At 35.4% G+C, this 12,998-nt stretch overlaps 1 protein-coding gene across 2 annotated transcripts in view; it reads right to left on the bottom strand.

Annotated features, from left to right (window-relative positions):
• Positions 1-4,334: 4,334 nt before the first annotated feature.
• LOC136838336 (gamma-glutamyl hydrolase-like) overlaps positions 4,335-12,998 on the bottom strand; it is a 36,253-nt gene continuing 27,589 nt past the window's right edge. For both annotated transcript variants that reach the window (XM_067103253.1, XM_067103243.1), the window contains exons 3-8: positions 11,596-11,722; positions 10,709-10,759; positions 9,872-10,095; positions 9,450-9,556; positions 7,929-8,154; positions 4,335-4,698 (exon numbers count right to left, since the gene is read on the bottom strand). In XM_067103253.1, the coding sequence (XP_066959354.1) occupies positions 4,541-4,698; positions 7,929-8,154; positions 9,450-9,556; positions 9,872-10,095; positions 10,709-10,759; positions 11,596-11,722 (893 nt within the window). In that variant the 3' untranslated portion in view covers positions 4,335-4,540. The remainder of the gene's footprint in view (positions 4,699-7,928; positions 8,155-9,449; positions 9,557-9,871; positions 10,096-10,708; positions 10,760-11,595; positions 11,723-12,998) is intronic.

The following is a 12,998-nucleotide window of genomic DNA, read 5'->3' as shown; positions in this document are numbered from 1 at the left end:
TGGTAATACTGAAAAAGGCAGTCAAGACTGAAAGAGTAAAAGGTGGAGCTTAATGACAATACCCATTATCTGGCTTCTTTGTGAAATCTGAGTATATAATCAGGAAGAATCTGTACTGCGGGTAAGTATAGCAGAAATTAATGAGCAAAATTTGCTTTGTAACATTTTGCTTTGAATTAATATTCCACTCAAAGATTCATTTTCTGACTCTGAAAGCAAAAAACTGAGAGATGCTGTCTGCGGAGAAGGAATTCTTGTCTTATTAGAGTTATTTGAAACAAAAGCTTTAACAGTAATGGAAAAAGGGTGGAAGGAGTAAGGGTAAATTTGGGCATATTTGTAAAACGAAGTTTTGGAATACGAGATAAGTGAGATTCTGCGGTAAAATGGCGAAAGTTGTCTGTATTGGCCTTGGCCAAATGGCTGGCATGGTGGTATAAGGCAGATTTGGACATTCTAATTATGAAGGAAGGTGTGTAAAGGTAACTTTAAGAAATACAGGGATAATTTAGAAAGTAAGATAGACGACAGAAGGCTTGATAAGGGAAGAGTAAAAATAGTTTAGAAATGGGAGTGTTTTGATCAAATGTTCATTGTAAATCAGTTGTGGGGAAAAGTTTTAAAACAAAGGAAAAGCTGTATTGTATATGCGTATATGAACCTAGGAGATACTTAAGACAGAACTGAAGGATGTGATGGGGATGGAGTGGAGGATAATTTACTGAGAGTAATTACGCGGTTTGTACTGGGTGGTCTGAATGTAACGTAGTGAAGATAGCCTACTGCTTACATGGAAGATTTGGATGGCTACAGTGAGATGGATGTAATGAAATAAAAAGTGGCAGTAGGGACATTTGATCTTTACCTGGTTATATCAAGGTACTAAAAAAAAAGTCCGAAATATGCTTAGATTTGTAAAGAACATATCTTCATATTTACGATTATACATAAGAATAAATGCTGGCTAACAAACCAGTCAAGTTTACTTTATTGCTATGCTGAAGCTGTTGCTGATATCGTGTAAGGTATAAACTTTTAAGCAAAATAATTATATCTGTATGACTATTTAAAATATTGATGGGATTAAAAAAGTTAGAGATGGAAACAGAGGCTGATGACTTAGCGTTTGTAAAAGAAGGAAGTTGAAGCGAATATCAGCGAAAGTAATGTCATGAGATTTTATTGAAGTCAAGTAGAAGGAACAATGGAAATTAGTAGGATGATAGGGGTATTTGGAAAGAGAGAGAGAGAGAGAGAGAGAGAGAGAGAGAGAGAGAGAGAGAGAGAGAGAGAGAGAGAGAGAGAGAGAGAGAGAGAGAGAGAGAGAGAGAGAGAGAGAGAGAGAGAGAGAGAGAGAGACTTTATTTAGATTAGTTACTGCGATATTCCCATTTATATCGTTTTCTATGTAAGAGAATTATACATAGTTTTCTATGAGAAGCGTTGGGTTTATTTACAATCAACAGCGTTACGTAAACTCAGGTACATTGTACCATCAACTACAATATTCACTTGGAAACAGCTGATCTATCTTCTCATGCCATTGGGTTTAAAGATCACAGATAAGTGCAGTATAACGAGAGGTTAGTTCCATTACAAAATTCCAGTAAAACAAATAAGATGAGTTTTCTCTTACCCTTAAAAACGAAAAGTTTTTAAACACACATATACACTGTATGTATGTATGTATGTATGTATATATATATATATATATATATATATATATATATATATATATATATATATATATATACATACATATGTGTGTGTGTGTGTTTTTAAAGGTATACCATACCTTCTAAATAGCCGATATGCCTTTAAAATATCAGAATTAAGATTTATACTAATTTACATTCTATACCCATCTTACTTTAGCCTAACACGTAAATTTGAACCGTCCGCGGCCCGTAACCCCGCATATTTTGTTTAAAAGAACAACATACGTAACCATTTATGTCTGTGTGTGGGTGTATGTAAGATAAAGATGAAAAATTTGTCTATAACACCGAAACTATTCCCTATTCATAAAGAATTACTGCAAATATACAAGCAGTGAAATAACTATAAGTAAAAGACACAAATCTTCAAAATTAATCCAGATGTAATGTGCACAAGATCGTAACTTTGTACAGTGATGTATCTGGAATGAGGAATTTCAACAATAAAATGTTAGAAACCATTAAAAAGCAGCAGAAGAAAATCAGACGACAATTCCCAGAAATGTAACGTGAAGGTGAAGAGAAAATTAGTTTTCTCTGGAGAATCAAGATACAAGTATAACAAATAAATAATAAGGAAAAGAAGAAATAGAATGCGTTAGTGAAGGTCTAATTATAGCAGACTGCTAAAGAGCAAATTTCTTTGGCATAATTATCTCTCTTGATGCTTAATAAACTGTGGCTGACCACACAATTACACAGAAAGGTGGGAAAGAAATATATTAGTACTGATTCACATAATCAAATTTTACGATTATAACTTGAAACTGAACATCTTGTTACTGGTTTTGAAAAGTTATGTGAAAATACTTATATTCTGGTTTTAAATCATTTCTAAATAATATCAACTTGTCCGTGTTGTGAAAATCCGTTTTCTAAATTAAAGTTAACCTTTGAAAAAAATAGACACTTTTCATCGTACTGAAACTATATTTCTTAACTGTGACAACACTTTCCCATAAGGCTCGTGTTTCATTGGATTTATAATAATGTTTTGAGAGGATAGGATGAGTTTTAATGTTTTGTAGAGAGATTTTCCTTTGTTAAAAATATTAGGAAGACCAATTATTGACGCAGAGAGATTTTCCTTTGTCAAAAATATTAGGAAGACCAATTATTGACGCACTGAAGATCAAATTTTCGGCTATTAGAACGAGGAGTAGAGAGTATTGATTTGCCATCTCCCAAAGCAATCGCTGGAAAGGGGTCCACCGGCTATTTCTTGTTTTTACTTCTATGGTTCGCTCCTACTCTTACCTCTTACTTTTTACTCTTCTTTTTTTTTATTTGTCTTGCTTTTAAGAAAGATTGTTTAAAAAAAAAAAAAGAAAACGTTATAAGACCGATCATAGAAACCTGTCATTATTTGAAGTCTTATTATTTTCACAATTCTTTGTGGTATTATACGTTGGAAATGCCGTTGAGGACCATAATTACGAAGGCATTTTAATTCATAGTGATAGCAAATCATTCATGAGAGTAATACCATGTAATTTCCTGAACTGACAGCTAATCAGAAAAGTTTGCGCTTCTTTTTTAATATACTACCCAGGATGGGAGCGAGTATTAAGACGGCAAGGAAAATATAAGGATGAGGGAAAAAAAAAATATTAACAGCATCGTACCCTAATTTTGCAACAAGCTTTTTGGCTCACTTCCTCGTGACATACAAATGAAGTGAAGGAAGATTTATTCTTACCTAGCTATGAGACACCAACCAGATTTATCACTTATTTTGACAAGAGGGTTACTTTTCATCAAATTTTCTTGCCTCTTAGTCGAGGCTGCAAAAGTAAATACGACAATTTTGTACATATTCTTTTATATGATAACAAGGTGAGGAGGCTAATTCTTACCAGTTCTTTTCTGTTAAAGAAAAAAAAAATACTTAAATACTTTCTGATTGCTGTCAAACCAAAAAGGTACTTGTTTCGTTCCTAGCTACCCACACAGTATTACTCTACTAGAACAATTATTTATTTCTTCCTTAAATGGCAACAAATACACGAGGATCTTTCAAATTCTTTCTTGCATTGTTTAGAAGAAGTCAATTACTTTCTTTCAATTCTGTCTTGGTTGGCATTTATTGCAGAGTAATCGGTAATTCACTTCTTACCTGACATCGCAGCTCATAGAAGCGAAAGAAGTTATTTATATTTTTCAAGATTATGTCAATGATAAGAAGTTTTTTCTAGTTCTTTATAAGTCGGTGTACAACTTAACTGAAGGATCATTCGTGTTTATGTGGGTGTGCCTGAGCGTTGTGTGACGTAACGAAATGTGGAGAAGGATTTTATTTTAAATGGTAAAGGGTTCTCTATTCTCCCACGCCTTAAAGTGTTATCAAGGCTGACACAAGGAATTTTTGTATAATGAAGAATAAGAGGAATTTATTTCTCGTGATAGAAATTCATTTCTCGCTACAATGTGGTTCGGATTCTACAATAAGCTGTAGGTCCCGTTGCTAGGTAACTAGTTGGTTCTTAGCCACGTAAAATAATCTAATCCTTCAGGCCAGCCCTAGGAGAGCTGTTAATCAGCTCAGTGGGCTGGTTAAACTAAGGTAAACTTTATTTTGTATATGTAGGATTTAAAATAAAAAGAATGTTGCTTGTTGCTTTGGAATTAATTTTGTAAACTCTGAAATTTGCATAAAAATTTGTAGTCACGTATTGACATTCATTACTTTTAAAAAGACACTTCTACTGATGGATAATAAGGCCTGAAAGAATTTATATTTAATGTTCCTTGTCTTGCAAAGAAAACGTCCTCTTCTTTTTCTTCGATGATTTTTTTTTCAGATTTGCATCTTCCTTTTTGCGTTAAGGAGCGTATGAGTCACCTTCTTTTTCATCCTTGAAGAAGTAACATTCCATGAAGGAGGATATGATAAGACGCCGGATGTAGATGCTGTCATAATTGTAGATTAGCATCTCTGCTTCCTCATTTACATCGCTGAACTTCTGGTTATTCTGTCGGGCTGTGAAATAATAATAATAATAATAATAATAATAATAATAATAATAATAATAATAATAATAATAATAATAAATTGCGATTAAAATCAAACACCATGTCATAACTTTCTTTTATTGGATGGACAAGTCCTTAATTTTGTGAACACCTTCAAGTTACCCCATGTTTTTTAGTACTTAAGGAACATTGCAAATTGCGTGATAGTATTGGCGTCATGTGCTAAATTATTCAATATTTAAGGCCGCCACTAACGTCCAGTTATACCTGTGCAGTTATGCCTGCACGATCAGCCTGTGAAGGCAAAACTGAACGTTAATGTGAACAACCTCCATAGCTTTTCTCGCCTGCGCAGGCACCCTGAGCAAATGGCTCATCTCAATCGATGAGCCTCTGGCCAAACTGCCTGCGCATGCGCAAACGTTAATGTGGGGCGGCAACTTTTTTTTCTTCGCTCAGTTCGGCAGTTCGCTAACTTCGCTTCACGTCTCCGAACATATATTATGTATCAGTCAGAAACAGGGTGTTGGGTTTTATTAGATTTAAAAGTGGTTATACCTAAGTCAGTGATGTATCGGATATACTTTTTTAATAACTGATACGGATATGAGAATAATATATATTTATAATTTTGCAATTTTTCCACAGGAAAAATAATTGTGTTTAATGCAGGCTGAAAGTGGCAGCATCATTTATGAATGTCTTGTAGAGTTCACTGAAAGTAGAATCCAAAGGCTATCGTAACAAATTAAGCCTATGTATGTTTATTCGTGGTTATCAGCGATACTCTTAAGTCAGTTTTTAAATAAGAATAAATATTCATAATGGGAAAATATGTAAAATGAGAATGGGCCTATAATGCGTCTATTCATGATTATGCATCATATATGCAATTCACTTTTAAAATGAGGAAAAAATAATATTCTACTTTCTGGTGGAAAAAAAAAGCTATTAGACTATGTTGCTTTATAAACTGCTCACATCCCATGTCAGCCAGTTTTGAAATGATATTAGACTGATCAACACACAAATGAAACAAAGGAACAGTATTATACTATGGATGTTCACTGGTTGTAATACATCACAATAAAGTCATTCTTTAAATGAAAACAAATCTGTATTAAGCATTTTAATGAAACACAAAAACAATATTAGGCCTAAATATGCAAACCTTGAAATAAAAACAAACAATTGCTAACTTAGTTAACTCAGTTAACTTGCCATGGAACTCTTCCTTCAATCACAAAATATTCAATAAACATTATGAGAGTCCTTGGGGCCAAATTTCACCTCTTTAAACAAATTCACATGGGAGTTTTGAATTCGGTTTTTCACTCTTTCGCTAGACGTCTTACTTGATGTTTATGGTTTTTTATATGCTATCAGCAAGGCTATCACAGCCAGAGCATCGTCTGTTGACGCCAAGGCTGCTACGGAGGATTGAGGAAAAAGACTATCGTTACTGAAGGTTTGTGCGTCACTGCGCAGGCATTACTAAACGTTAGTGGCGGCCTTTAACGAGGTTCATGTCAGCCACAGTGTATGGATCTGGGGGCTTGCAGGTTGTCCGGTGGTTTTAATGATTCTGTTTCCCAACTAAATAGCCTCAAGAGAATTCTCTAGTTTATACGTGCTCTCAGCGATCTGTCGTATTTCTTCTTCTTCTTCTTCTTCTTCTTCTTCTTAAAGTTTATCAATTTTATGCAGGATTCAGGTGAGAACAGTCCTTGATATTGCGTACATGGGGCATATGTGACATACTTTTAACGCACAGTCTTGACATTTTAAACATGTAAGTTTTCCGTACACTTAACTTTCTCATGTCCATCATCTGGGGTTTTAGCACTGTATTACGTGGCTCGTACTGTAAACATTTAGCATTTCTGCACACAGTTTGTCACTTTGTAGTCCAATATTTCTCCGTGTCTATATGGGACAATAATAGCATATATAGTGTTTTATATATGTGGTTTTCGATTTTCATGATGCGCACTTCGTAATCAGTATCATCATCGGCCAAGTTACTGAAACAAGATTTTGTCTTTTATATATTCTACATTGTCTTCCCATAACCAGCTAAGACTTGCTACCATGGTCTAAGGTTCTTAGACCATGCTTACTACCATGATCTATATGAACTTTTTTTTCTACATCGACATTAATCTTGACTTCACCTTTTTTCCCCATAATCTGTTCTTAGACGATTGTAATGTTGGAAAGACCGAAAGAATATAACCGTTATGTGGCGACATCGTTACCTCAATTTGAATTTCGAATCACTGACGTGATACGTTTCCATCGTCTTTTATTCAAGGAAGTCGGCATAACTAACCGCTTCTGCTTTTGGAGATACTTTCTTGTTAAATGCTAATGGATGCTTTTGTTTCTTTCAGCTTAGGCTATAAAGATAATTCTTTTTCTCGATCTCTCTCTCTTTTTTTTTTTTTAACGACCTCTTCCAGTTCTCAAGTCCCCTCACGGGTAAAGACACCAAGGCTTTATTTATATTGTTTTCTAGCCTTCACCTGTCTATCGTTTTACATGATATTCCTTCACTTTTATCATAATGTGTATGGTACCCTACTTAATATTACATTGGATCCAGCAGTCTTCCCTTTTCGAGTTATAAATGCAGCAAGTTTCTCCTATTATTGCATTTCCGGTTCTGCATAATTTCCAGCTACATATTTCCTTTATCGCTTTATATTTTTTATTCTTCGTTTTCTCTAAGTCTTTGATGATTATTATCTCGTTCTCTGGTATTTGTGCATTTTAGGCTTAACTAGTTTTTGGAATTGTATTTTTGTTTTATTTCTTGATTTCAACCTGAATTCATATATCGGCTAGAAGGTCGACGTTTTTTCTTACATTTATATAATATTCTTTATATTATTTGGTACCTCCATAGCTGTTTTCTATATTCTTTTCTTTTTTTTTTGGCTACAATATTAATCCCCTGATGCCAGAACTTTCAGGACGCGTCTGTAAATGCCGGTTGCCACAGGGAAAGTAATCTCATTAAGATTAAAAAGAAATAAAAAAAATACATTATGAAGATCATTAAACATTTATTTAGAAATATATTGGTGAATCGGTTTTCTTATCATAAGAATTGCTACATAAAAAAAAAATCATTACAGCTTAAGGGCACTCGATACTTGCTGAGCTGGGACCCATTTTCTGTTACTTTGTAACACAGCATTGTCACCGATTGAAGACCAAATTCGAATCACTCACCTTTCTCGACGAAAACGTTGACGACGTACTGAGCAGCTCCTACGGCCTCCATGGTGTGAGGAATCGAGCCATAGACCCATTCGAAGAGATTCTTTTCAGGATGCCACTGCAGTCCGTAAATGGGGAGAGTCTTGTGTTCCACGGTCGATATGTATTCGACGCCGTCTTTATCGAACGATGTAGATATTATTTTGAAGGATTCGTTCACGTTCTTTTCCATGAATTTCTGAAAAATAGGATGAACAAAGGCCTGTTTCATCATCTTAGTTGATCTTTTTAAACAGGCAGGAAAACCAGCAATGTAAGGTTCGAAATAAAAGCTTAACGTAGTCATCACTAAAGTGCGTGTCAAAACCAATCTTTTCTGGTCTGACCTGAATTTTTTTCTGTCTCACACACTATGTCAACTGGTTCTACTCTGCCTCATCCAAGCTCGGTTATTAGTTCTAGAAAGCATATAATAATTCTAGTATTCTAATTTAAACTGCGGCTATCTACTAAGGATTGTAACCAGAGATTAAACCACAATGTAATGTATATGTTGGTTTCTTGTAGTGAAGGTTCAGGCACTTCCAAGAGTATTGAAACTATAAGTAGTTTTTGTATAATTTTGTAGTTTTCTGTCGCTGCTTTGAACCTATTGTATCAAAAGTTTGTTTATGCACAACCATAAGTCTTATGGGTAAGTCTTTCCGTTCTTTAGTTCCTCATTGGACGGGTGGGTACCGTTCTCAGCTAGCACTCTGCTGGCACGGCGTTCGATTCTCCTACCGGCCAATGAAGAATTAGAGGAATTTATTTCTGGTGATAGAAATTAATTTCTCGCTGTAATGTGGTTCGGATTCCACAATAAGCTGTAGGTCCCGTTACTAGGTAACCAGTTGGTTCTTAGCCACGTGAAATAAATCTAATCCTTCGGGCCAGTCCTAGGAGAGCTGTTAATCAGCTCAGCGGTCCGGTAAAACTAAGGTATACTTAACTTTTTTTTTTTTTATTCTTTGCTGAACTTCAGAAACAGCTTTCGGTTTTGGGCAGTGCCTTAGTTCTGAAAGATACTCAAGTTAACTTTGATTACAGAACAGTGATTTTACATTAAAGCAAAGACAAGAGCTAAGTTACATTACGCTGTTAAGACTAGCATAATAGTTTAGTGATATAGCTGCCCTTTCATACAATTTGAAGAAATTTGATTCACATTCTCCAAAGTAAATTTTCGGTGGTTAATTTCAAATCAATTTTGCAAACTTTCACGTCGACTAGTTAAAAGAAACTTCGGAAAATTAATTTACGAGAGGTGCTTATTTTTTATCTTATTTTTTTTTTTTTTTTTTTAGAGCACTGTTTCTTAGCTTTCTTTATTATCGCCTTACATGCACATTCAGCCCTTGTTAGCCGTGTCAGGGCAAATAAATATCTTTACACCTCTCGTTTCCTCACGCACAGTTATCGTAAAGCCAGGAGTTTTATCAGTTAGTCGTGTGTGAAACTATACCTTGAACAGGTAGTATTTTTACTACTTACGGTTTCGGTGACGCAATATGCATGAAAGTTGCTCGTAGAATTAGATTGTGCTAGAGTCTTGATGATGGTATCTGGCGCTTCACCGAAGATTTGAGAATTTTCTAAACCTAAAAATGATATCGGTTTTTAGAGATAGTTTTTCTGTGTATTTCTCACATAAAAAACATTCTGTGTATTGTATGCCTGTGCCTCTGATTAACATTATAAGCTGCGGCAAAGCATATCACTAATAAGAGAGAGAGAGAGAGATAAGGGGGCTGGGGAGAAATATGAAGTATTAGTTCAAATGTTCTCGTCACGTAGCATTTGTTAAAAGAATAGGTAACAACAATACGGGCATTCTATTTATGAAGTTCCCGAAACACCTAAAGAAATTATAACACATGAAAAGTTTAAAAATATTGCCATAAAGCAAACCCCACCTGGCTTGAAGAACAGTGGATCAGCCACATCCTTTGCGTTGCAGCTGGTCAGAGGATTGCTGACTGCAGCAAGATACATGAGCATCTGGAAGCCCAAGCAGATGCCAATCATGGCGATCTCATTCCCTTGCTCTGCTTTCTCTAGGACAAGGTTGTACAAAGTCCTTCCAGCGTCGGCGTAAGGACCTGATCTAATTGAGGACCCACCTCCGGGGAAGACGATACTGATCGGGTGAAAGGTGTTGGAAGATTATTAGAAAACAGAATGGCGAATTTTATTTATTTATTTTTTCTTTTTTAATAAGTGAGACCTGTTTCTGTATTCCCCCTTTACCTCTCCTTACTTCTTCCTATTGAACACCATATTCTTTGCAAGCTTGAATTTCAAGCCAATGGCTCCTGTGGGCTTGCTCCATATGAATAGGGTTTTATCTTCTGAATAATAATAATAATAATAATAATAATAATAATAATAATAATAATAATAATAATAATAATAATAATAATAATAATAATATGGAGTATGGTTTTTAGTTATAAGAAAAGTTTATTTGCAGGGGAAATTTACTAATGAAGGCAGGAGAACTGAGAAACAATGATCTCGTTACTTAGAACAATATAAACCCATTCATAAGCAAATTACAAATCATGCTTTAGAGAACATACAGTTACACAGGTGCCGGAATGTGTACTGTATATATACTTTGTTGAAACATAGTCTCACTTATGCCATCACGGAATCAAACCACTTGCACAGTCGTCAGAGATTAGTCAGACTTATAGCAACAAACAGTTGTGCCACAGAAGTATAGAACTGTGTAAAGAACAACTACTCACCCATTCACAGAAGATACTATTTTCCTGTAATAAACTTCGTCCTGTTCTACCCTGGAAGATAAGAGCAGATTCTTTTTAATGATTATGGTTATTTAATCTTTATCGCTACTACTGCTAGTAATGTTATTTACAGTAGCAGGTGCACTACTAGTAGTGGTAAAAATAGTAGCACAAAGCTTAATACTTTGTCAGTCATTATCTTTTCTGTTACCACCATGAAGGCACGCGCAAGATTGAAACTCTTAAATACAACTTTTTTGATGCATTGATTCATTCCACATACATTTACAGGATACAAACTACATGAATTTAGTTTGGAATACAAACTGAACGAAGAAAAAATCATATTTAAAGGACAGACACGCGGAATGGATAATGATCAGATGAACCTGTGTTCAATTAAATAGGAAAGAAGTCTAGAAATCGCAGAACAGTACTGAAATTACACACCATAAAGTTGAAAGTTTCACAAGCTCTTGTAGCGTGGAGGAATACATAAAATAAAATTCTAAATCTATACAAGGGCTATGCAAAATTAAGTGAAAATTACTGAAGACTTGACAAAAAGAAAAAAAAATGGTTTGACAAAAACTATCACCTTAATGAAGTCTGAAGTCTAAGAATATTGGTTAACCTCAAGTTCTGCATTGACCACTAGTTTCTGATCTAATAGAGGTTGTCCCCCAAGAAATACTGACAATGTTAGAAAAACAATGAACGTTTGCAAACCTTACAGAACTAAATGTAAATCACATTTTGTGAGGCCAACTTTGCCTATTACCGAAGTAATCAGAAGAATTATCTGAATAAATGTTATGCATGTGCAAAAAATGGCCTTTAGGTGTTACGAAAAGCAAGGCTCAATATTGACGGAGAATTAGACTTACAGTATTGGAACGACTCTAGCGCCGCCGCTCTCAAAATACTTGACATATGAAGATGCAATGTACCATTTGTAGCCAAGACCTGCGAGCGCTTCCATCATGCCTTCACTCATATCTTGAGTCAAAATACCTGTCCAGTTTGAGGAAATGATTAAATAGGCAAATCCAGATTTTAACAACGCAGAAATACAAATAACAAGGTTAAGTAACCCTGTTGTAAGGCAATCATCTTACAATCATTGTTGTTATCTTTTTAATTATCATCTGGGAACTTACATATTTATTTTTTCTTACTGCCAGCAGACTTTCATTCTTATGAACCACTGCAACTGACGAGGCTAATTCTCTCTTCCTTTTTCTAGTGTTGGCTCACTAGGACTTATTTCCGTCCCTGTTTTTCATCTTCCTCTATTAATTGACTATCTTCAGTCCCCGGCCTGTGCGATTCATTAATTTAGCGATAATTCTATTTTTCACAAACCTTCATTTCCTTTTCACCTTTCTTCGACGCTCTGGCTAGAAATCTTGTTTCAAATCTATCGCATATCCTTCCAGGCGAGATTTGGTGTGGTTTAATGCAGCCAAGTTGTTTTTCTGTCCGTTTACCATTCACTCCAAAGTGTGAACAGTCTTAACTCTCATACCTTTTGTGGGGAAACTTTAGCTTAGAAAAAAAAAAAGAATTTTGAGAAGAGTAAACTTTACGGTTTGCTTCTCTGAAGGTGGGCATGCTTTAAGGTGGCTCATAACCCTCCAAAACAACTCTATGTAAGGAGCTGTATTTCACTGTATGGAATGTTTCTCCTTTATGTGTAGTGCTTTTACTGTCCCTCTAAATAGTAACATCAAAAGACTCCTAGACCTTTCTATTAACTGACCTATCTGCGCGTAAGAAACGCATTGTTGAATAGATTATTTACCATGTCCATTCTACAGTTACTAGCTGCTGGGAGGCAAACCAGCTCATCTCAGAGCCCGAGTGAATAGGGAGAGTTGGATTAAGAACGGCACTCATCGGTAAAAACATCTGCCACAACCAATCATGAAGTTAACTGTTCAAGACAGGAACAGCTGGAAGAATAGAATATAAAATTTAGGCCAAAGGCTAACCATTGGGACCTGCGAGGTCATTCAGCGCTGAATGGAAAATTGAGAGTAAAAGGTTAAAAAGGTGTAACAGGAGGAAAACCTCGCAGTTTCACTATGAAGCAATTGCTAAAAGAGGGTGAAAAGTAAGACAGAAGAAAGAATGTGAATGGAGGTACAGTAAAAAGAATGAAAGAGTTGCAGCTAGGGGCCTAAGGGACGCTGCAAAGAACCTTAAGTAGTCCCTACAGTGCACCGCGTGAGGTGCACCAATGGCACCACCCAGGGTGAACAACTGGAAGAGGCTTATCAATACTAGC

This window comes from Macrobrachium rosenbergii, chromosome 4, assembly GCF_040412425.1.
Source record: "Macrobrachium rosenbergii isolate ZJJX-2024 chromosome 4, ASM4041242v1, whole genome shotgun sequence".
Classification (NCBI taxonomy): domain Eukaryota; kingdom Metazoa; phylum Arthropoda; class Malacostraca; order Decapoda; family Palaemonidae; genus Macrobrachium; species Macrobrachium rosenbergii.
The sequence above is the reverse complement of the archived record's forward strand: the minus strand, read 5'-3'. Positions and strand labels throughout refer to the sequence as shown.